The sequence below is a fragment of the Balaenoptera physalus genome, assembly GCF_965194825.1.
Source record: "Balaenoptera physalus genome assembly, chromosome: 5".
In the NCBI taxonomy this organism is placed as follows: Eukaryota; Metazoa; Chordata; class Mammalia; order Artiodactyla; family Balaenopteridae; genus Balaenoptera; species Balaenoptera physalus.
In genome coordinates this window covers 51,142,332-51,163,667 of record NC_138884.1, presented here as the reverse complement: position 1 = coordinate 51,163,667, position 21,336 = coordinate 51,142,332, and the positions used below count along the sequence as shown (strand labels likewise).

Below are 21,336 nucleotides of genomic sequence, written 5' to 3'. Positions count from 1 at the left end.
CGTCTCATTCGACAAGGTGCTCGAGAAACTGTCGCCCTTTACTATTTGGTAAAGTCACAATATATTTTTAACCTAGTGGAGTAATCAGTCAAATCAGACATGACAGCAGTCTTCATGATCTTTTTGTCCTTGTTATCCTTAGCTCAACTTCCACAACTGAGTAAGAGATTTTTATGCATTTATAAGAGTGTTAAAGTTTATATTCCTTCTCAGCAGGAAAGAGTTGCCCCTTCTTGTGCCTTTCACTCTGAATCCTGGGTAGGCTGGCTTGGGAATACCACTGGGGGGAAAACTCATTAATCTTTCACCATCAAGAAGCAGCAAAAAAAATATACCAAGAGCTCAATAATTCAGAATAAAGATCGAAAGGAGATTGTTCAAAATAGTGTATATGTCCAAGTAACAAGGGTCTTAAATAATGCAGGGATTATTATTATTATTTTACTATGTTCATTCCTTAAGTGAAGCTTCCAAATACTATGATAAATGACAGATTTCAATACTTCACAATGCATCATAACAGCCTATATTACCCAAAATGATGCCCTAACCATCTCTATAATAGCTCTAAAACTTTTTTTTCATAATGCTCTGCTCATTAGTAAAAGTCATTAACGGGAGTCACAAATTCTAAATCTGGTGGTTTCAAATTAATGAGGTGCTAGGTGGCCATGAGTTAAAACATGGATATAATATCAGTATCAAAATGATCAAACTACAGGAGTAACATTTAGTATATAGCACTCCTGTCAGTAATTCAGAATTAACATTTCAGTTCATGTAAGGTTTTAATTTCCAGGGCAAAACCTAATGAGCCAGGTGGTAAATACCAATATTATCACAATAGATAAAAACATACCCTTAATGCTATATTATTCTAAAGCAAGATATCCTTTTCAATGACTGCCTCATCTTTTTTTCAAACTAGCAAGACTTAAAGCAATCTGGCATTTATCAACACTTATCTGCAGTGAAAGACTAACTCTGGTATAGTCGCAAAGGCAACATGGAATCCAAAGATTTCCAGCCTCTTCTAAGATGATTCAGGTTAAAATCAAGGGCCAAAGACAGCCCCAAGTCCGCAGCAGGGACTGCTGTAGGGGAAGGTCAGCCCCCCCACTCACCTTTCTCTTTTTGGCCAACTTGCTTGAGTTTTCTGAGCTTCTCTTCTCAGAATCTGGCTTCTTCCCTGCCGATGGCTGTTTGTCTTCCGGTTTCTTGGGGCGGCTGCCCTTCCCAGGAGGCTGGGGTATCCGAGAGAGGAGGTCCAGGGTGATCTTCACCATCAAGCTTTGCGGGAGCGGAGTGTCCCTGAGCGGGGAGAGCAGCTTGGTGTCTCTCAAAGGCACCAGGGGTTTGTCCTTGCGGCGGTCCTCCTGGACGACCACTGCCAGTCGGCAGCCACTAGTCCTGGCGCCGCCGCTGCGGGCAGGGCCCTGGCTCTGGGTCAGGGGGACGAGGGCAAAGTGCTCGGGGCTCCTGTCCTCCGCCGCGTCCTTCGGAGGTGCCTTCGGGGGGGCCGGGGGGCCGCTCCTGTGCTTCTTCCGTTCGCTGGGGGTGGGCGCCACCGGCTTGGGCTCACGGCTCTCTGCGGCACGGGGCCGCCCTTTCGTCTTCACCTTGGGCTTGTCTTTGGAAGGCTGGTCTTTGGAGGCCTGGGGAGGAAGTCCGGGCTCGCTCTCCACCAGCAGACTGGCGCGCGCATCCGCATGCCCCGGGGCGGAGGCCTTGACGGGCTTCTTGGGTTGTTTGGATCCCACGGTTTGCCTCTGTGGGGGCTCCTGTTGGGCAGGGGACTTCTGACAGCTTCTCTTGCCCGCATGGGGGCCTTCGGAAGGCACCCGGGGGGCTTTGCTGGAGCTCTTGGGGGGAGGCTCTTTGGACTCCGAGCGCTCGTGACCTCCGGTGGCGCCGTCGCCACCCTTGCCCTTACTGTCCGGGTGCCGGGCCGGAGGCTCGGCGCTGCCCGGGGCCTCAGCGGGCGGCGCGGGCTGGCTGACTTTGGTCAGCCAGTTGTCCAGCTGCCATTTGTTTGTTGTCGGAGGTTCGGGCTACAAACAAGGAAAAATAAGATAGGGTTAACTGACCAATAACGATACTCTTCTGGGTTAGTCACCCAATCCTACAGGACTGGCCGGGAGATGCAATCACTACAAACCTAAGAATTCAGGTTCTTTTGACCCCCCTCTAATTATAGGTCAAATTCTATAACAATTAACTCTTAAAACAATCTTCCAATTTTTTCATGCTACAGGAATTTTGCTGTGGCAGACACTAATAATAGACCATTACATACTGACCAATGTAGACCACTGGCGACTGCAGAGAAATCTGTGTAATAAATATTTTGTTCCACTGGTAATTACCATATAATTTAAGCAGAATTTTCACATTTTGGCTTGTGAACTAGTCTGTCAGAAAATGATAGGGAAAAATGAAGGCTAAAAAGAATCTTTTTATCAAGGATTTTCAGAAGAAGGTCAATGAATAAGTCTTAGTGATTATGGATGGGTTTCACGCTTTATCCCTTTTTTTGATGTACTTGTCAATTGAAGATGACTTTCTTCAAGACAATTTCATTTCCCTTATTCACTTAAAAATATTAATACATGACACAGCTTTCAGTTTATCACAGATACACTGTCTTCTGATTTTCAGATTTTACAACTGGGTAAAAAGAACCAAGTGAGGTCACATTAGCCAGTCATTAGTCCCACTTGAATTCTTTAAAAATCAAACATGAAGTCTCCTGTTACAGGCAGTCTCTGAAATAGCACCTATTTTTCTAAGAAACACAGGGAGGCTCCAGAGCACACAATTAAGAGCAGTGAGATTATACTGATTATCTGTTCAACTCACTTGGCAAATAAACAGAAGTCCCTGACTTCTCCTGTTATCTTAACAGGAGATATCTTGTTAAAATCTTTGTTGCTAACTGACTATTGATGCATCGCACTCTCTCTCTCCAACTGGGATATTAGATCTTATTAAAACAATGATGAGGACATCTTTATCTCCAAATTCTACTATTATGTCTTGCACACAGTGGTGTACATGAGATATTTATTTGGGCTTTTTCATGGGTGTATTATTGTACCTATAAATTTTATGCAATTTGGGAAAATATTCATGTCTTAATAAAGTAAGTAATGATTACTTTTTTTTTTTAAAAGGGCAGTATGTCACTGGCATGCTTCATGCTTTTAAGATCCATTCTGACAGGTGGTTTGTATAAATGACTAAATCATTTCCACAACACAACAGGAAGTTAATTCAAAGATATCTCACATGGGATTAACTGATTAGATTATGGAGTAAGGAGCTCCCTCCAGTAAGTGGATGATATTTTATAGGGAAGACTGTTAACAATTTTCCCAAGTGGAATATCCCAAACAATTCAATTCTATAAAAAGACGCAAACGTAATACATTTAAGATATGTGGATATAACGTAAAGGCTTTGGGGCCAGGAAAAGGTTAGGTAATAAAATGATCAGGTAGCTAGACTGGGCTTTGTGTGATTGTAACAAAATAGAACTAAGAGGAACTCTAAGGAACTAGGTAGGATCATACTTCAGCCAGAAAGAGGGCTACAGAATTGAGGGTTTTTTGTTGTTGTTGGTTTTTTCCCCTTCTTAAGACAACATATCTTCTTTGTAGCTCCCTCCACTTATATCAACTCTATCCCCATGCTCTCATTTGAATTTCAGGGCAGGGAGAGAGGGAAGAAGGAAACTACTTTGACAAAGTCCCACATAATCTAAAACTGCATTCAATATTCTAACAAAACAGGATGGTTGTTTAGGGTAGAGAAAAGATTAGCACACCATACCTACTTGTCAGACATTATTTCTTGCAAAGACTTGAGGGCGTGGTAGTTCTAATGGTTAAATGACTGGGAACAAGGCATTAAGATATATCATTTATATATTGGGAGACTGGGAGATTGGGATTGACATATATACACTACTGATACTATGTATAAAATAGATAACTAATGAGAACCTACTGTATAGCACAGGGAACTCTACTCAATGCTCTGTGGTGACCTAAATGGGAAGGAAATCCAAAAAAAGGGGGATATTTGTATACATATGGCTGGTTCACTTTGCTGTACAGTAGAAACTAACACAACACTGTAAAGCAACTATACCCCAATAAAAATTAAAAAAAAAAAAAAAAAAGATGTATCACCTCAGGAACCAAATCCTTCAAACCCTTTCTCGGGAAAGGTAGAGAGATCTTTCACCAGGGCTACGCTGACAACTGCACTGCAATCAGTGACACTCTTGCTCTACAGAAGAGTACTTACACATTAACCAAAAGGGAAGGTCATTCCTGGTATAAATAACATCCGCTTCCCCCCCGACACACCCCAAAACAGGGCAGTTTAAGATACATTTAGTAGTCCCTAAAGGAATGTCCTGGTTACAGAAATAAAACATATTTTCCTCTACTGCGGTACTGAAAATGTCCAGAAGGGAGGCCTATGGCCCAATTGCAGGGTAAAACTGAGTTGGTGTGCCCAGACAAGAGGAAAGGGTAGGGGCGATCCTTTTTGTGTACCTACTACAAAGATGTAAAATGGAGAGAATTCCTTTAAGGTTAGGTATTATTTGGGTGCTGGGAAGGGGGAAAGTTTTACATAAGGGACTGATTAAAAACAGATTTTAAGATGAATTTTAAGAGTGTAAGTGCTGGATAGGATCAAGGTTTGGACTTTCATTTCTTCCTCAGCCTTTCCCCATGCCCCACCCCCAGCCTCCCAGTGCTGGATCAACCCAAACACTGCACAGAGGAGGTGCAACAATATATGAGCATTTTAATAAATGTTTGACTGCATGTCTCTTTACTTCTCCTAGCTTCTCGAATTGGCAAAAGTTCGTGTATTTTAGAATGAATTATGATTTTGAAAAAAAAGTTTTGAGCTATGCACAACATATGTCTGGTTTTTTTTTTTGTTTTTGTTTTTTTGTAAAACATCATAGTTGTTGTGAGGGAGTACAACTCCAAAACTTAAGAGAAAAGAAAAAAAAGAAAGAGAGAAGTAGCATGATGTAGTAGGGGAAAAAAATGGCTTCCGAGTCAAATGGCTATGGGTTTCAATCTTAGTGCTGCTACTTCCTTACAGGTGAAAAGAAAGCTCCTGACCTTCTAGGGTTGATGGTTACATTACGTAATTTATGAAGAAAGTGCCAAGAGCTTAGTAGATAATCGACCACAGTTGTTTACTACCAAAGAATTAGACAATGAATAGATTAGAAAACTAAGCAGATCCCTGAATAACAGAGAATAGAATCTTTTTTCCCTGAACTTTACTTAAGCAGTAAAAGGGCGATACGTCCCATATATTCTGAAAAGCTGAGATTTACATGTTGACTCACTATAAAGAAGAGACTGAAAGTGGTTTTTCCCCAAGTTCACCACCAGCACATTGGCACACATATAACATTTCAGATCTCATAAGGTCACTGGACAACTTCGTCAAATGAATTTAAAATGGAGACTTAAGGAGCAAATTCCTCAGCATTAAAAATAAAATAAAGAAAAGGGTGAGAAAGTTAAAACTAGTAACTATGACCTATTATGGAATTCATGTAATGCTCAACTAACACAGATTTACAATAATGCAGGTATTTATTTTAAAAGGAAAGAAAGGTTGTTAAATAACTGGGAAAAATTAAAGGTTTAAAATCTAGACAAAGACAAAAATATGTCTGAGGAAGTCAAGCATTGGTACATAACCAACAAAACCATACTCAAGTCTAGATTTGCACATTAACACAAATATACAAATACGAGCCTATTTAGGAAAGTGGTTTTAAAAAGTAAAGTATGATGGGAACATCATTTTTCATCTAAGAGTCTCTAAATCTATTCTATTCAATAACCTCGTGAGCAACAAGATATAACTGCTTCATTAAAACAAACACCAGGTTAAATATTTCTTTCAAGTTTTAATTATTCAGCCCAATCTGTGCCATTTCCATTTTATTTGAATTGAATTTTGATTTAATTGGATTCTCTTGCTTATATCAGTAACCAAACAAGCATGCAGATTTTTCTTAGTGAATAAGGTGAGATATATAAAGCAAAGATCTTAGGAACAGTAACATGAACAAGCACACAATTTCTCTGTAGAGCATATTCAGTACCGTTTTCCCTGGGGCATAGAAAAATTACTTCAACAGCAATTAGTATCTCAGGAGAAAACAGAGAGCCCCCAGAAATACAGAGTAGCTTCTAAAATCTGAAAGGCACTTCAAGTGCAGCTAATGCTGATCTATGTTTATTCACTCGAAAAATATTTACTGAGCACTTACTCTGTGCCAGACATAAACTCATATCTAACAACAACAACAAAAAAATGATACTCAGTTATTTTCCTCATCCTCTCTTGCCCTCAGATATGGCTCCTCAGTCTCACTACATCATCTCCAGATGTATTTGGTTAATGCTCTAGTGCAGTGGCCTTGCTTTCTAAACAGCAGAGACAAATACTGAAAACTTTAACGCTTTCTTAATCAGAAAATCTCATTTCCTGGGATTCCTACCTAAATACAGAGAATAGTTTTCTCTATACAAGCTAGTCTAGTTCACTAAAAATGTCTTCCCCAGCAAACATTTTACCCTGCTACTCTAAGTTTTGAAGACATTTGGCAACCTTGTTAGTTGTTACTACGTTTCTTTTGCTCAACAATCCAGTAAATAGCATAAATTCTCCAGATAAATTTAGTGCTTGAGATTTTCAGTCTCAACTGTTTATCTTTACAATATCTCCCAAGGGTGGGTGACAGGCAAGCACTATTCCTATTTTACATGGGACAGTGGGATCAAGAAACACGGCCCTGGCGAAATTACATCGCCATCAATTTAATGCATGGCTTTTAGTGATTCAAAAATAGAACCTCTTATGGCTTATTTCTAGTTCACGTTCCTGCCCTTTGCTAAATCAGGCTGTCTCCTTTTGATTTAATTCATGCGTTCCTAAAATTTCAAAAAGCTTTCTCATTAATATTAAAATGGCAACCTACTGAAAACGATTTTGGGGTGTTTTTTTTTTCTCGAAATAAGGGAAAAGAAAATGGGGTGTACATATTCTCAATGAGTTGCTCTTCAAAACAGCTCTGGCAGCAACAGGGAAGAACCTATCATTTTCAACAGGAGAGAGATGACATCTCTCCCAAAGTTCCACAGCCCAACGCCAAGAAACAAGTAAACACGAATAGCCAGCAGCGTGCACGGCGGCCGGAAAGCGCCGCCCCCAGGACGGAGCCCCTCAGGCAGCCCGGGCCACCGGGGTTCGACCGCGCTCCCGAGCTCCCGAGACGGCCGGGAGCGGCCCAGTACCTCGGGAGCCGCGGCTTCTCGAGGCTCGTTCTCCTCGCTGTCACTGGAGCTGCTCTCGCTCTCCGAGTCCGAGGAGCTGTCAGAGTCGCTGGTGCTCTCCGACTCAGCGCTGCTGGAATGTGCTGAGGCCGCGGCTGCGGGCAGCGCCTGCGGAGCGCTGCGGAGCAAGCGAGAGAGTCAAAGACCCACGAGAGGTGGATTCCTTCCCTTCTGACTCCCTTCCTTCTTTGCCCGTTTTTCTGCTTCTCGAAAGAAGGGGCCTCAAAGATTACCTAGCAGTACTAAATGACCATGGCGGCCAGTTGGGCACAAGCAAGGCCCATGGTGGCTCAAAGCTCAGTGGAAAGCCTTGCAACAGATCACCAGGTAACTGCATAAAAGAAGCCTGGGGAACTTTCCTGAAGAACACTGCGAACTATGTGAAATGTAAGTGAGATGCGGGGTGCTTCAAATCAGGCGTGGACAAAGCACGGCCTGAGCTGGCTGCCTGCTTTTACAAATAAAGTTTTGTTGGAACACATTCACACCCAGTATTTTATGTATTGTCTGTGCCTGCTTCTATACTACAAAAGCAGAGTTGAATAGCTGCAACACAGACTTTATGGCCCACAAAGCCTAAAACCTTGACTTTCGGACCCTTTAACTTTGCTGACACCTGCAATATAAAACCCAAAGGAGTTAATTTATAAAAGAACAGCCAATCCATTAAAGTCTTCCTCTATTCTCCATATGAGAACCAACTGTAGAGTAGTCAGAGACTGCTGAACACAAACGGGGTTCCTTTGGAAAGTGACCCCACAGGCAATCCACTCACACTTCTTGGGCAGAATGATAAAATGGGCCGTTCTTTATGAGTGGCTTAGGATCACTCCCAAATATCAGCTGAAGTAGAGAATAACTACTTCAAGTTTTCAGGATAGGGCAATAACTCTAGGCCTGTGAGAAAACACACAAGTGATCACACTGCTGGACACATACAGAATTTCAAAGCGTATCTTAAAACCTTGCCCTAGATGGAATTAGCCACAGCAGTAAATCAGTAACTATAATCATGAAAGCCTCCAAATCTACCCAAAACATTTTCAAGATAATAAATTTATTAAATAACTATATTAGAATAACAAAAATTTATTAGATAATAATAAGGTCACTAGTTGAGACCATTTTAAAACAAACACTATACAAAAACAGAATTTTCTCATGTCAAATTTGTGGTAGCTGAAGAGCTTAAGCCAAGTGATGGTCAAAAAGAGATATACTTTCAGTATTATTCCTGCCTCTATCCCCCCCACCTTGTTTTTTTCCTTTTATTCCCTCCTCCACTTTTCAGTTAGGTTACTTTGACATATTTTGTAAGTCGTTACAAGCCACCAGAAATTACTGAACAAAATGGGATGTAAATAAGCAGAGCTTATGAATCCTTAAGACCTCACATAATTATGCGTGATCTTCCTCCACATTAACTACAACCTCAGCTATATGAGAGCAAGGTTTTTAGTGCTGAGCTTGTCTCAAAATGGATGACCACATCTCAAGGGAGTAAAACAGCGACAGGGTAATTTAACTCTTTGTCCATGGACGACAGGTATTGGCATATTAAATCATTAAATTCAGTGCCAGAGGAAATGGTAAATAAAGGTAGTTCAGATAGTCTCCATTTCTAAAAACAAAAGCATTACATTTTCTAAAATATGGCTAAGCTGTTTACAAAGTGAAAACAGTGCCATTTTCCATCATACCAAAATGTATTGCAGGTCATCTTTTAAAGCAACTGAAACAATTAGAAAATTCATATAACTATGAAGACAGGCACCATGGAAAACAATTTCTAGAAATAATTCAGCTTTAATTTTTGAAAACAGCATATCTGTCACTTTCATAAAAACACTGAGCTCTTCAGTATAACTTTTCAAATACTGGTTACATAATACTGACGAAAGTGACTTAAGCTTATTTTAAACGCTCAAATTTTACACATACAAAACTGACTAAAGATTTAGGTGGACGCAGGGACTCTCTCTTTCATAGAGTTAACAACCTCTCTAGGGCTGATTTAAGCTTCCAGAATATGAAACAGGTACTTTCTTTTAACTGTGATCATCCAGCTCCTTCTCCCATGAAGAAGTTATGAAAATACTAAATAAGGCTGTAATTTCCCCATTTGGTAGAAAAAAGCAAACATTTTGTACAGATGGGGAGAAACCCAAACACAGTACCTTGGAGGTGCAGATGCGGAAGGAGGCTTCTCTGGGGTCTAGGCATTCACAATAAGGGGAAGGACCAGGAAAAGAACAAAAAACAGGTTAGGACAAGCAGCTCAGAAATGTTAGATGGATTTAAATGAATTCCTGGTATTGTGGGGTGTACGGAACTTACCTGACCGCTGTCACTGTCCTCACTGTCACTGAGCTGAAGGTCATCTTTGAGCATGCTAGAACAGGCAGGGATAGAGACACTGCAGAATTTAAAATAATGTCTAACAACTTCTTTTAGCATATAAACATAAAATACGCTTAATGTAACAAAAGAGGGGTGGGACAGGTATAACTTTTATTTATTCACCAAATGCTTTATTTTCTTGGAAATGTTAAGTTTTACAATTTTAACACAGAAACTAGTTCAGTCCAAACTCCTTATCATTTCAAAACTGAGTCTTTCACACGTTCTGAGCATTAAAAGCAGAACTACAAGTTCTGCAAGTGATTTGTTGCCAGCCCTGAGACTAAGGCTCCCAGGTCCACACAAACAGAAGAAACAATAACAACAAAAATACATAAAATAGAAAAATATACAGTACCCTCAAATCATTTTCTTCTATGGTCTCTAACAACTAGAATAAATGATTAACCATTAAATGAGTTAATATTGGATGAATATCTGTAAAGTACTTAGAACAGTGCCAGGCACTTAAAAAGTGCTATACATGAATTAAATAAATACATAAAAATACAACTGTCACTAAACAGTGCAGTTATGTTACGTTTTTGTCCAAAGACATTATTAATATTGAACTTTTTCACACACACAAATATCTTCTTCTGGGTGCCTGAACACTAATCCGTGAAAAGAGTAGTAATACAAATAATACTGTTGTCTGAAAAATATGTTTAACCTTCCTGCTATCATTCAGGTAAAAATAAAAACTCAGTTCATGTCCTCAAAGTTATATTAATACTTATCTCTAGGCATTCAAGTTTATGATGAACCTAAATATTAAAAGCAAACATTTTCCAATCTGTACTTGTTTACTCAAATCTTAGCCCTTTCCCTACCCCCTCCCCTTTACGTTTTTTTTCATGGAGATACCCAACATCAAAAGAATGAATCAGTAATTGCTCCCCCCGACATCCCCCAAAATTTACAAGCATGACTCTTTGAGGAAATGTTATAAGTGAAATTGGAAAAAAAAAAAAAAAATCTGCTTGAGTATTACTGATGTTCCAAAAAGCAAATTATATTAAGTTACAATCCTTCATTATTTCTAAAAATACCTCTTCAATATTCTGACCAACGATTTTTATTGCAAACTCACTACCTGCCACTAAAGTAAGCAGGCATTATTATTTTGGGAATCCATGGTAAAAATCACTATATTTTCTAATGAAAATAAATGATAAAAACTTGGCTCTTTCAAAATGACCGCCTACATGCAATGTTGTAATTCTGCCAAGGACTTATTTTCACCAACAAATGCACTAAAAACATCTTGTGATAAGTTTCTTTTAAAAAATAAAAACTGTTAGCTACTTGTAAATGTAGATCTTGCTCAACATGTATCTAGTAGAAGCTAAACTCCTATTTTAGCAAGGCTAGAAGACACAGCCTTTGGATGTACAACTTGGCAGCAGCAATCTTAATGGTGTACAAGAAGAAGTCACTCAACAGGTTTACGGCTAAAAATGGCTTGGTTGGGATACACACAAGCAAAAGATATATCTTTGGAATAAATGTTAGGTATAATACAACCAGAAAAAACAAATCTGGCAAAAGGATATTCAATGTTAACCACCACCAACAAAACCACAGTAAATGGACCTCTTTATTTCTTAGTCATTGGGTTTGTTTTGTATAAAGCTGATTTTCCTTAATTTCCTGAAACAGCAGTGATCGTGTAATTCAACCACACTTCCTGTTGCAAGCAGCGGACTACTAAATACCTTGTAAGTTGTTTGCTTAGCTACTGAATGCCCAGTTTCCGTGCATATACTCTCCTCAAGTGAGAAAGTATATGAGATATGTTCAGTAAGTCAGAAAGTATATGTTCTAACTTTTAGCTCCACTTGCTCTTAGGGAATAGAAGGGACCATAAACATGCTGTCCCAGGGCTTCCCTGGTGGCACAGTGGTTAAGAATCTGCCTGTCAATGCAGGGGACACGGGTTCGAGCCCTGGTCCGGGAAGATCCCACATGCCGCGAGCACCTAAGCCCATGTGCCACAACTACTGAGCCTGCGCTCTAGAGCCCGTGAGCCACAACTACTGAACCCATGTGCCTCAACTACTGAAGCCCGCACACTCTAGGGCCCGCGTGCCGCAACTACTGAGCCCACATGCTGCAACTACTGAAGCCCACGTGCCTAGAGCCCGTGCTCCGCAAGAAGAGAAGCCACTGCAATGAGAAGCCCATGCACTGCAACGAAGAGTAGCCCCTGCTTGCTGCAACTAGAGAAAGGCTGCATGCAGCAATGAAGACCCAACACAGCCAAAAAATAAAGAAAAAATAAAGAAAAAGAAACCCCTTATTCTGAACATCAAAAAATGGGGCAATTCATTTAAAAAAAAAAACAACAAAAAAACCTTAACCAAGTTTTGTTAATACAGAAAATTAATCACAATTGCCATCATGATTTTTTTTTTTTTAAAAGGATCTATATAGTTGGGAAATTTGTAACCTGATGACAGGTAAAGGTTTTATGTTTAAATGGATCAGTTGCTAAAAACTCCCCTACTGTGCCACAAATAATTATATTTGAAGCCAAGCATATCACTAAATTACTACACTATACTTCATATATTATATTCTATATATAATGGACTGGTCCTTCAATGTCAAGATGACAAATTACAGCACATGTGGGTGAGCACCTTTGCACCCACTAAAAGAGAAGCAAATCTCTTAGATCTAGTCTCATTTATACCAATAAAACCTAGGTCAAGAAACATAAGACCCAAGGGACATACTCAACTGTAAGCTTTTCTGAAGCAGGATCAAGTCATTTTTGTCTTCATATTTTCTTTATCTAGAACTTGGCAGGTACCCTAAGAAGGTGGCTGAATGAACAGCATCCCTTTTGCTGAATAAGTAACAGTACCACATAGCTGTGCCCTTTATGTAATCTGAACTTGACAGGCATTGCTTTTACTCATAACCCCACGGGCTGACTCTGATCAACCCCTCACATTCTAAGGATGAGGAAACAGCTCAGAACAGCCACCTAACTGGCCTAAGATCATGAAGCTGGTATATGCTACAGCCTGCATGCAAAAGCCATTCCATCGGATACCACCTCCTTGCTCTGGCCAATATAGGACCAGTGGTTAGAAAACCTAACTGAGGGAATGAAATCTAAGTCCCAGAACCCACTGAGAGAAAGACTCTGGTTTAAAAGAAAACAGAAACTATACTGCTGGAGTAAAATGAATACACTATTTTTCTCCTATGAAAGTAAATGAACTTTAAACTTTATATACTGTTTAAACTGGTTAAATAACTAATTTCATTTCCAAACTCCAAGCAAACCAGTTATTTCGAAGCATATGGCACCATATGGCTTAGCTTGGCACTGTTCAAAAGAAGACAAATGCTCAGGTAAAGCAACTCTTTGAACTACCGTGTAGGTTTCACATTTTACATTATCAGCTAGGTAAACTTCTTACTTAAAGGTTACAAACAATCCTCAAACCCCTTTGTACAAATGCATTCTTCAGACAGCTGTTCTGCAAAGCTGAAAGAGCTGCACACAGGTTCCGGCAGGCACGCTTCAGCGACTCAGAGCCCAGTTGTTACTGTGTGAAGACACACCAGACAAGCCTTTATTGCTCTTCCATTCCTCCTTCGTACTGGGCTTACCCAAAGCTTCAACTGCCAATATTCTGTAACATCTCAATTCAGAACTCCAAAACTATTTCAATACACTGATTTCTTGGCTTAACATTTCCTATGATCGGGCCATACCTTTTATTTGGAAAAGAGCAAGTGAAGGCAAGCTCACAGTAGTTAACTTGCAATTAATAGTCACAACCCTGGTATTAGATGTGCTCAAAATGGCAAATAAACTGATACCTACTTTTCAGAAACCACTAATGAGCATGTGAGAACATACTTTCCTTTTTTTTTAATAAATTTATTTATTTATTTATTTATTTTTGGCTGTGTTGGGTCTTCGTTTCTGTGCACAGGCTTTCTCTAGTTGCGGCGAGCGGGGGCTACTCTTCATTGCGGTGCGCGGGCTTCTCATTGTCGTGGCCTCTCTTGTTGTGGAGCACGGGCTCTAGACGCGCAGGCTCAGTAGTTGTGGCTCACGGGCTTAGTTGCTCCGCGGCATGTGGGATCTTCCCAGACCAGGGCTCGAACCCATGTCCCCTGCTTTGGCAGGCAGACTCTTAACCACTGCGCCACCAGGGAAGCCCTGTACTTTCCTTTTTTGATACAGGGCAGAAATAACGACTGCAAATGCTTTTTGTAGGAGATGATGGGAGGTGACGAGTTAGGAAGAGGGCTCCGCATACAATAAATTTTTAAAAATGAAAAAGCAGACCTTAATCCCTTATGACACAACATACAAGGGGGACTCTCCAAATGGTGACAGCAGTTGGCAGAATTCAAATTCACGGAGAGACTGTCTATGGGAGATGGTAGACTAGCAGGGCAGAGGGAAAAGTGACTTGGTACATGATTCACTATAGTTAATGACCTAACGGTTGATAAGGCAAAAATTGCGGCCAAAGGTGTAAAAGATTATTTAAACTCCATGGATGAAGTGAAGATTAGAAAAATCACAAGAGTATAAATGAGGGAAAAGTTGAAGTTAATAAATAAGATTAAATCATTAAGTACGATAAATAAGGTACTAGTATAAGATGACATACTAGACAACTAGAAAGAAAATCTAGAAAAATTATTGCTGAAAATTATATTTCTATTAAACATTGCTTATAGGTATTTAATCAAGTTTATGTGTAATGTTTTTCCTTCTACATTTATCCTGAGTACTTACTATATGCCAGGCCCTGCTCTAGACTTCACTGATACAACTCTAAGCAGACAGAAACTCCTGCTCTTGTGCACTCAGAGTCTAGGGGAGGGAGATAAATAACCAAACTATATTCTTTCTCAATGGGTAAGAAGCCTAGGGAGGGGGAAGTAAGCATAAAAGAGAAAGGATGGGTGTGGGAGGTTCTTCTACGTTAGGGTAGTTAGGGAAGACTGTACTGATAAGGGGATGACATCCAAGGAGGGACCTGAAAGGAGGAGGGAGCACAATGCAGGAAATGGGGAGGGTGATTAAGGCATAGAAAACAGCAAAGAGGCCAATGTGGCCAGAATAGCGCGCGCGCGCGTGCGTGCGTGCGTGCGTGCGTGCGTGTGTGTTGTGGGAGTATAGGAGAGGAGGTGGAGAGGTAGGTTATAGAGGGCCTTGGAGGCCTCTGCAGGGTGGATGAAAGGGGTGGGGATGGACGGGGAGAATATGAATTCTTGTGCAAGTAGACCACACCTTGCTGCTTTAGAAACCCAGCAACCCAGAGTGGGCAGAATGTACCAACTGTTTTTAGGGCTAATAAAAACCTATCTTACTAAATTTTTCAATCTATGCTTAAATTAATCTAGGGTCACTTACTGTAGTAAATTAGCAGCATGATTAAAAATGAGACTTAAACAGACTCTTAAGGACACCCTTAAAACCATGTTTTCCAAATGCAAATGAATACTTCAAAGAAGTCACTTCCAATAAGAATTACTCCCTAGCCGTTTTCAAATGCCTTCAGAGCCTGTAGCCCATCAAGCCCCTTTAAAGGTGGCAAGTATTATCTGCCTCCCTCTCATCATTCAGTCTCCAGATCAAATGTCACCTTCTCTGAGGGACCTTTCCTGAGCCTCCCAGAAGTATCAACACCAGCCAAAAAAAAAAAAAAAAAACCCTGCTTCCTCAAGCCTGTCTCTGTCACATCACCTAGTTTGTATTACATGCCACCGCATTGAGTTACAAGGCATGGAAGACAAGGACTTTGTCTCACTGGCTACTATTTCCCCAAGTACCTAAACCAGCACCGGGCACACAGCGTGTGTTTAATAATTATGTACTGAATGGATGAGTGGAAGCAATTTTCGGAAGTATCTCCAAATAGCCTGGCATCCAGCCCAGAGGCCAATATTTATATAACTGGGGTCAAAGCATGTTAAAGAACGATGAGAATGACTTTTCTTATGTAGAACATAAACAAACCCATTTACGTAACACTTACCTATTATATACCAGGCACTTGAAAAATTTATTCTTCTTGTCCATTTTATTTGACCTTTGGTCTAAGACCAAGTACGAAAGCATATGTTATCCTAAAGGGGTGTTCCCAGAGTCGTTCAAGCCATCATCTGAGAAATTTATGTAGCGCCAAGAGGAATACTTTGAAGAAGATGATCTTCCAGCACCTTAGCAGTATTTTTATAATTATTTAAAATATGCTTCATTTCATAGCCTCACCAAAATATCCCTTCAATATTATGCAAGTTTCCGGCATAAATTTGTATACAGGGTCAAGTTAAATATTGCCCTGCAAGGGATCCTAGAATATTGTCTACTAAAGCCAGAACCCCAAGAATTAAACTGACCATTCCAAAAGACTATAATTCTACCATGAAAGGAGGTGATTCTGCATTTGGGAGTTTCAGCATTTTCTAAATATTGATTTAATGTGTCCTAGTAACTGTAATTCTGAAATAAGCAGATTAAACATTGCACATAATGACCATTTGTTTGCTTTCACCTAAGCATGAAATTTTCTTCAATACCCAATATTACAAATTCTCATTTCTCCATAGCATGGCTAATAGTAACTCACTAAAAAAAAAAAAAAAAAAAGTTATATTCCTTATTCTTTCATTTTACACCTCTACTTTTTCTCTTGAAAACAAACAGAACATTTCCTTCTATATCTAGATTAATAAAATAATTATGAATACCAATAACTTTGGATTCACAATCACTTGTTAAGTTTGGAGTAAAAATAAAGTGCATCTTTTTCCAGCAATGCCAGATATTTGAGAACTGAGAATTATTATTAACAGCAAGATCTCCATTTACATTCTGAGAAGCTGAAGGTTTAATGTAGACCTACAAATGTATTACTGACCAGCACAAATGTTTGTTACTTGTTTTCAGAAGAGCTGAAGAACTGTGAATAAAGGATAGGGGTATAATCTCAAGGACAAATAATTTATAAGTTTTGCCCATTAGGGTGAGCTCTGCTACTTCAACCATACATTTATCAGCAAACAGCACTTTAAGTCAGAGCTGTCAATTGAAATAAAGATCCCAGGTAAGACACCTTCATATAGCACTTTTTTAAAAAAATTATAGTTGATTTATAATGTTGTGTTAATTTCTGCTGTAGAGCAAAATGATTCAGTTATACATACACATACATACACACACACACACACACACACACATACAATACACATTCTTTTTTATACTCTTTTCCATTATGGTTTATCACAGGATATTGAATATAGTGCCCTGTGCTATACAGTAGGACCTTGTTATTTATCCATTCTATATATATTAGTTTGCATCTAGCACAACTTTTAAAAATAAGACAAAAAGAACTACCTAGAAAAGTATAAAACTTTTTTCCTTAGGTCAAATATGATTTAAACGGACTGATACAAGTAAGGCATTTCTTCAGACTTAATTCTCGGACATTTCAGCTGACACATGTCCTGATGTGATGATTTTATATTGCAGTAAACTGATAGACTGGGTCTTCCTTAGTTCTTTAGCAAGATATTTAAAATAATGCTTTGAGTAAAAGTTGAAAACTCAGGCTCATTTAAAAAGGTATCAGACTCTTCCCAGCCTTTATTAACTTTGCACCATTCCTTCTCGTCACACTTCCAGGACAATCCCAATCTTCACATCCAAGTACTTCCCTCATTTCAAAAGAAACTTCCCAAGTAAGTAATAAAAATTCCAAATTGCTATAACTGCTAATTTCTGTCTCTTAGTCTAAATAGGTAGTGACGATTTCTGAAGCAAAAATAAGAAACATAAAGGAGGGCACCAGCTAGTAAGGACTTGGCAATTTGGGGGGAGGGTAGGGGATGGGAGGGAGAAGGAAGTTAGCTACAGTAATGCCCATCAACTGCTCTATAGTTTCTAAAACATTAACACGTTATCCCTTTTGAGAGGCTGGCAAAAGCACTGACATTAAGAAACTGTGTTTGACTGTACAGAAAGGGAACTAACCACAATCATGTGAAGGACGTAATAGCTGTACAGAAAAAGGAAATACTTTGGTACTTTGCCCTGAGAACTCAACAGACCCAAGTCGTGGAAAGGAAGAGGATTCCAAAGCTAGGAGCCGTTAAACCAACATTCCCCCCACCTCAAACTTAGGGGCAAATAGCACTGGATCCCTAGCTAATCACTTCCCTGAGGTACCTGGTAGAAAGAATTCATCATTTGATAATTAACTAGAGCTTCATCTACAGAGATTAAAAGTAACAGATTTAGCACATTTCTTTTACACCTACATCCTCTACCAGCTGGCTAACCGCCCCCTGCCCCCAAGTCTGGACAGATGTGAGAGTTAATACAGACTCTCCACAGTTTATTCTCTAGTGCCAGGCCCCTCTTTTTCCCTTTTATATGTACTACTCTGCTTCTGTAAGGAGGCCCAAGTACTAATAACTCTGAAAGAAAAAGCAGTAAGACCTATATGGGTTTTTAAAACCAAAGTACAAATGACCCTGTAATTAACATTTTCTTTCCTGACATTCAAAGTGCATTAGACCATCTCCCTGCCACTCTATGTGACATTCAAACAGTTTAACTGCTTGTCAAAGAACCCTAATGCTGACACTAGATCAAATTAACCTTCGAGCACTAAGAGATGTGCCATACTAACTCTGAAACAACGACTGTACTCTACAGATTAATTGGAACACTGCTTTCATCCAAGCTCCATAAAAGTGATTTCTTTTTCCCATAGGTACATTTCATTTCGGCACTTATCCATACCACCAGCCCCACCACACACAACCCTTCGTATCCACCCAGTCTCAGTATTACCTTATTTTCTCTATCACTCTTGTCCTCTTCACCTGTACTAGGCCCTACTTTCATTCCTTCTCCAAGTTTATTAGGATCAAAACAAATATTCTTTTCTAGGTAATGTTTTTTTTTTAATTTGGTCACACTGCACAGCCATGCAGGATCTTATTTTCCCAACCAGGGATCGAACCCAGGCCCCAGCAGTGACAGCGCAGAATCCTAACCACTGGACCACCAGGGAATTCCCTCTAGATAATTTTTTTAAGATAATTTTTTTTTAATTATTTTATTTTATTGTTGGCTGCACTGGGTCTTCGTTGTTGCGCGCGGGCTTTCTCTAGTTGAGGCGAGCGGGGGCTACTCTTCGTTGCGGTGCGTGGGCTTCTCATTGCGGTGGCTTCTCTTGTTGCGGAGCACGGGCTCTAGGCGCACGGGTTTCAGTAGTTGTGGCACGTGGGCTCAGTAGTTGTGGCTCACTGGCTCTAGAACGCAGGCTCAGTAGTTGTGGTGCACGGGCTTAGTTGCTCCGCGGCATGTGGGATCTTCCCAGACCAGGGCTCGAACCCGTGTCCCCTGCATTGGCAGGCGGATTCTTAACCACTGCACCACCAGGGAAGTCCCCCCTCTAGTTAATTTTATATAGGGTAAACCAATTGTTTTTACCTAGAAAACACTACATATGTCACAATATATGAGCATATAAACTTGCAGGCACCTCTGACTTCAGTGGTTTAACTCAATCAGGAGAACAACCCATTTCTCTGAGTAGCAAAATTGTCACAGAATATGGTCCGAGTCCCTATCAACTACCTCGTTGGAAAGCTGATGAAAGTTGGTGTGGGAGGCTGCAGCTTTGGCCTGCCCGGGCCCAGATCAGACCCAGCTGCCTTTCTTCCTCTACACACACTTCCCAGGGACACAGCTACTTCCTCCCTTTGGTGCCACTGCTTCCACCAGCTCATTCCTCAGGGAGCTCCTCCTTTCTGTTCTTATTGCCAAGTGGGATGCTCTCAGCTCCCCTTTCCTTGCTGCCCCTACCAAAGACCATCAGCCGGGGCCTCTTATGGTCTAAACAGCTTTACTATCAACCATCACAAACAGCACAAGGTGTAAACCCTTGGGGAAGTCACAGAGAGTCCACACAATTATTGTAAGTATGGTCCTTGGCACCGTCCTGTCTATTCTCCACCAGCCATCAGATAGATTCTATTTAGAGGAGGAGGTAGTTGGTTAAGCTAAGTCGGTGATTCTAGACTTTCAGAACTCAAGAGTAAAATAATTTTTTTAAACAAAAATAAAGGGGAAAAAAGAAAAGGTCAAAAAAGAAACAGGCAAAGAATAACTAACATAGGGTTAATTTTTTTTTTCTAGTAAAGGACAATAAAAATAAGCAAAACCTCACCATCAGCCAGAACCACAAATGAAACAGATTTTTATTACACATACAAAATAATCCATCCATCCTATAATAAACTTATCTTTTTAAAAATTTTTTATTTTTCTGTTTTTGGCCGTGCCACACAGCTTGCGGGATCTTAGTTCCCCGACCAGCGATCAAACCCGCACCCTCCACAGTGAAAGCGCACTGTCCTAACTACTGGACCGCCAGGGAACTCCCAATAAATTTATCTTTTTAACAACAACAACAAAAAATCGTTATTCTTTTTTTCTTACTTTGCTGTAGAGATGTGAAAACAATTGCATCAAGGACCTGGCACTTAGGAATAGTGATTTTAACCCTGTTCCATATTCAGTCACGGTGAGGAGATAAAAGAAGCTCTTTGCCTCAACTATACAGTTTTTAAAATATTCAGTCCACAGCAACACCCCCTCCCAAAATACACGGAACAAATACTATGCCTCGAAAATAGAAGAAAGCTGGAGCTTGAACCTGAAGTCCTCAGAGACTAGCAACTCCGTGTTAGGAACTGATCAAATACTGAGGAGAGAAAGGCCTCCTCACTCAGTCCCTGAACCACTGCTAGTCATGAAAAGAAAGAAATACTAGTTCAATACCACCAAGAAATGACAAATTGGGTCAAAATGCTGGTTTAAAAATCTTTACTATGTAGTTTCAACTGTTCCCAAAACCCAAAATATATCTGGACTTACTTGGCCTTAATAAAGCACAGCTGGGCAGTAAGACTCATTCTTTATTAGTTAAAACTAGGCCAAAAAAGTGGCAGAAAGTCTGAAATTGTGCACATCCCCCAAAATTTGTTTCCACAAGCTAAAACTATTTAAGACTGAAATTTATAAAGCTAAAACCTTCTATTTTCCACAGTTAATATGTAAATAATGGCTCAAATGGCTTTCTTTTAAAACCCCTTAGCAAAATCTTAAGGTACCTAAACCTTCAACAGGAGAATTTAATCCAAATAGAAATGTTGGTCATTTCTTCCCTTTACACTGCAGCAGTATTTTATGAGTCATTACTTGAAAGCAAGGAGGAAAAAAAACTAAGCAACAGATTTACATGGGAAATTACAATGTTATATTATAAACTTTTAATAAACAAAAGCATTTTACTTACGATGTTCCCTGCGGAGAATTACTGTGGGTTTTTGAAGATGTATCATATTGTTCTGTGGGCAAGGGAAAAATGATCAGAGGAACACAATGACAAATTCATGAGACCGTTAGTTATAAATTCCCTCTTTTTTTGCTGTCCCCCCACTTTAATCTAAACACTTAGTATACTTAAATTATGCCAACCAG

General features: G+C 39.9%; 1 protein-coding gene across 11 annotated transcripts in view; it reads right to left on the bottom strand.

The window, feature by feature from the left end:
- AFF1 (ALF transcription elongation factor 1) overlaps positions 1-21,336 on the bottom strand; it is a 209,790-nt gene that overhangs the window by 28,544 nt on the left and 159,910 nt on the right. For 8 of the 11 annotated variants that reach the window (XM_082463224.1, XM_082463233.1, XM_082463228.1 and 5 more), the window contains 5 exons: positions 21,152-21,203; positions 9,726-9,804; positions 9,566-9,603; positions 7,350-7,506; positions 1,125-2,051 (listed from right to left, as the gene is read on the bottom strand). In XM_082463224.1, coding sequence (XP_082319350.1) covers positions 1,125-2,051; positions 7,350-7,506; positions 9,566-9,603; positions 9,726-9,804; positions 21,152-21,203 — 1,253 coding nt within the window. The remainder of the gene's footprint in view (positions 1-1,124; positions 2,052-7,349; positions 7,507-9,565; positions 9,604-9,725; positions 9,805-21,151; positions 21,204-21,336) is intronic. The other 3 variants (XM_082463230.1, XM_082463225.1, XM_082463232.1) reach the window with 1 other exon arrangement.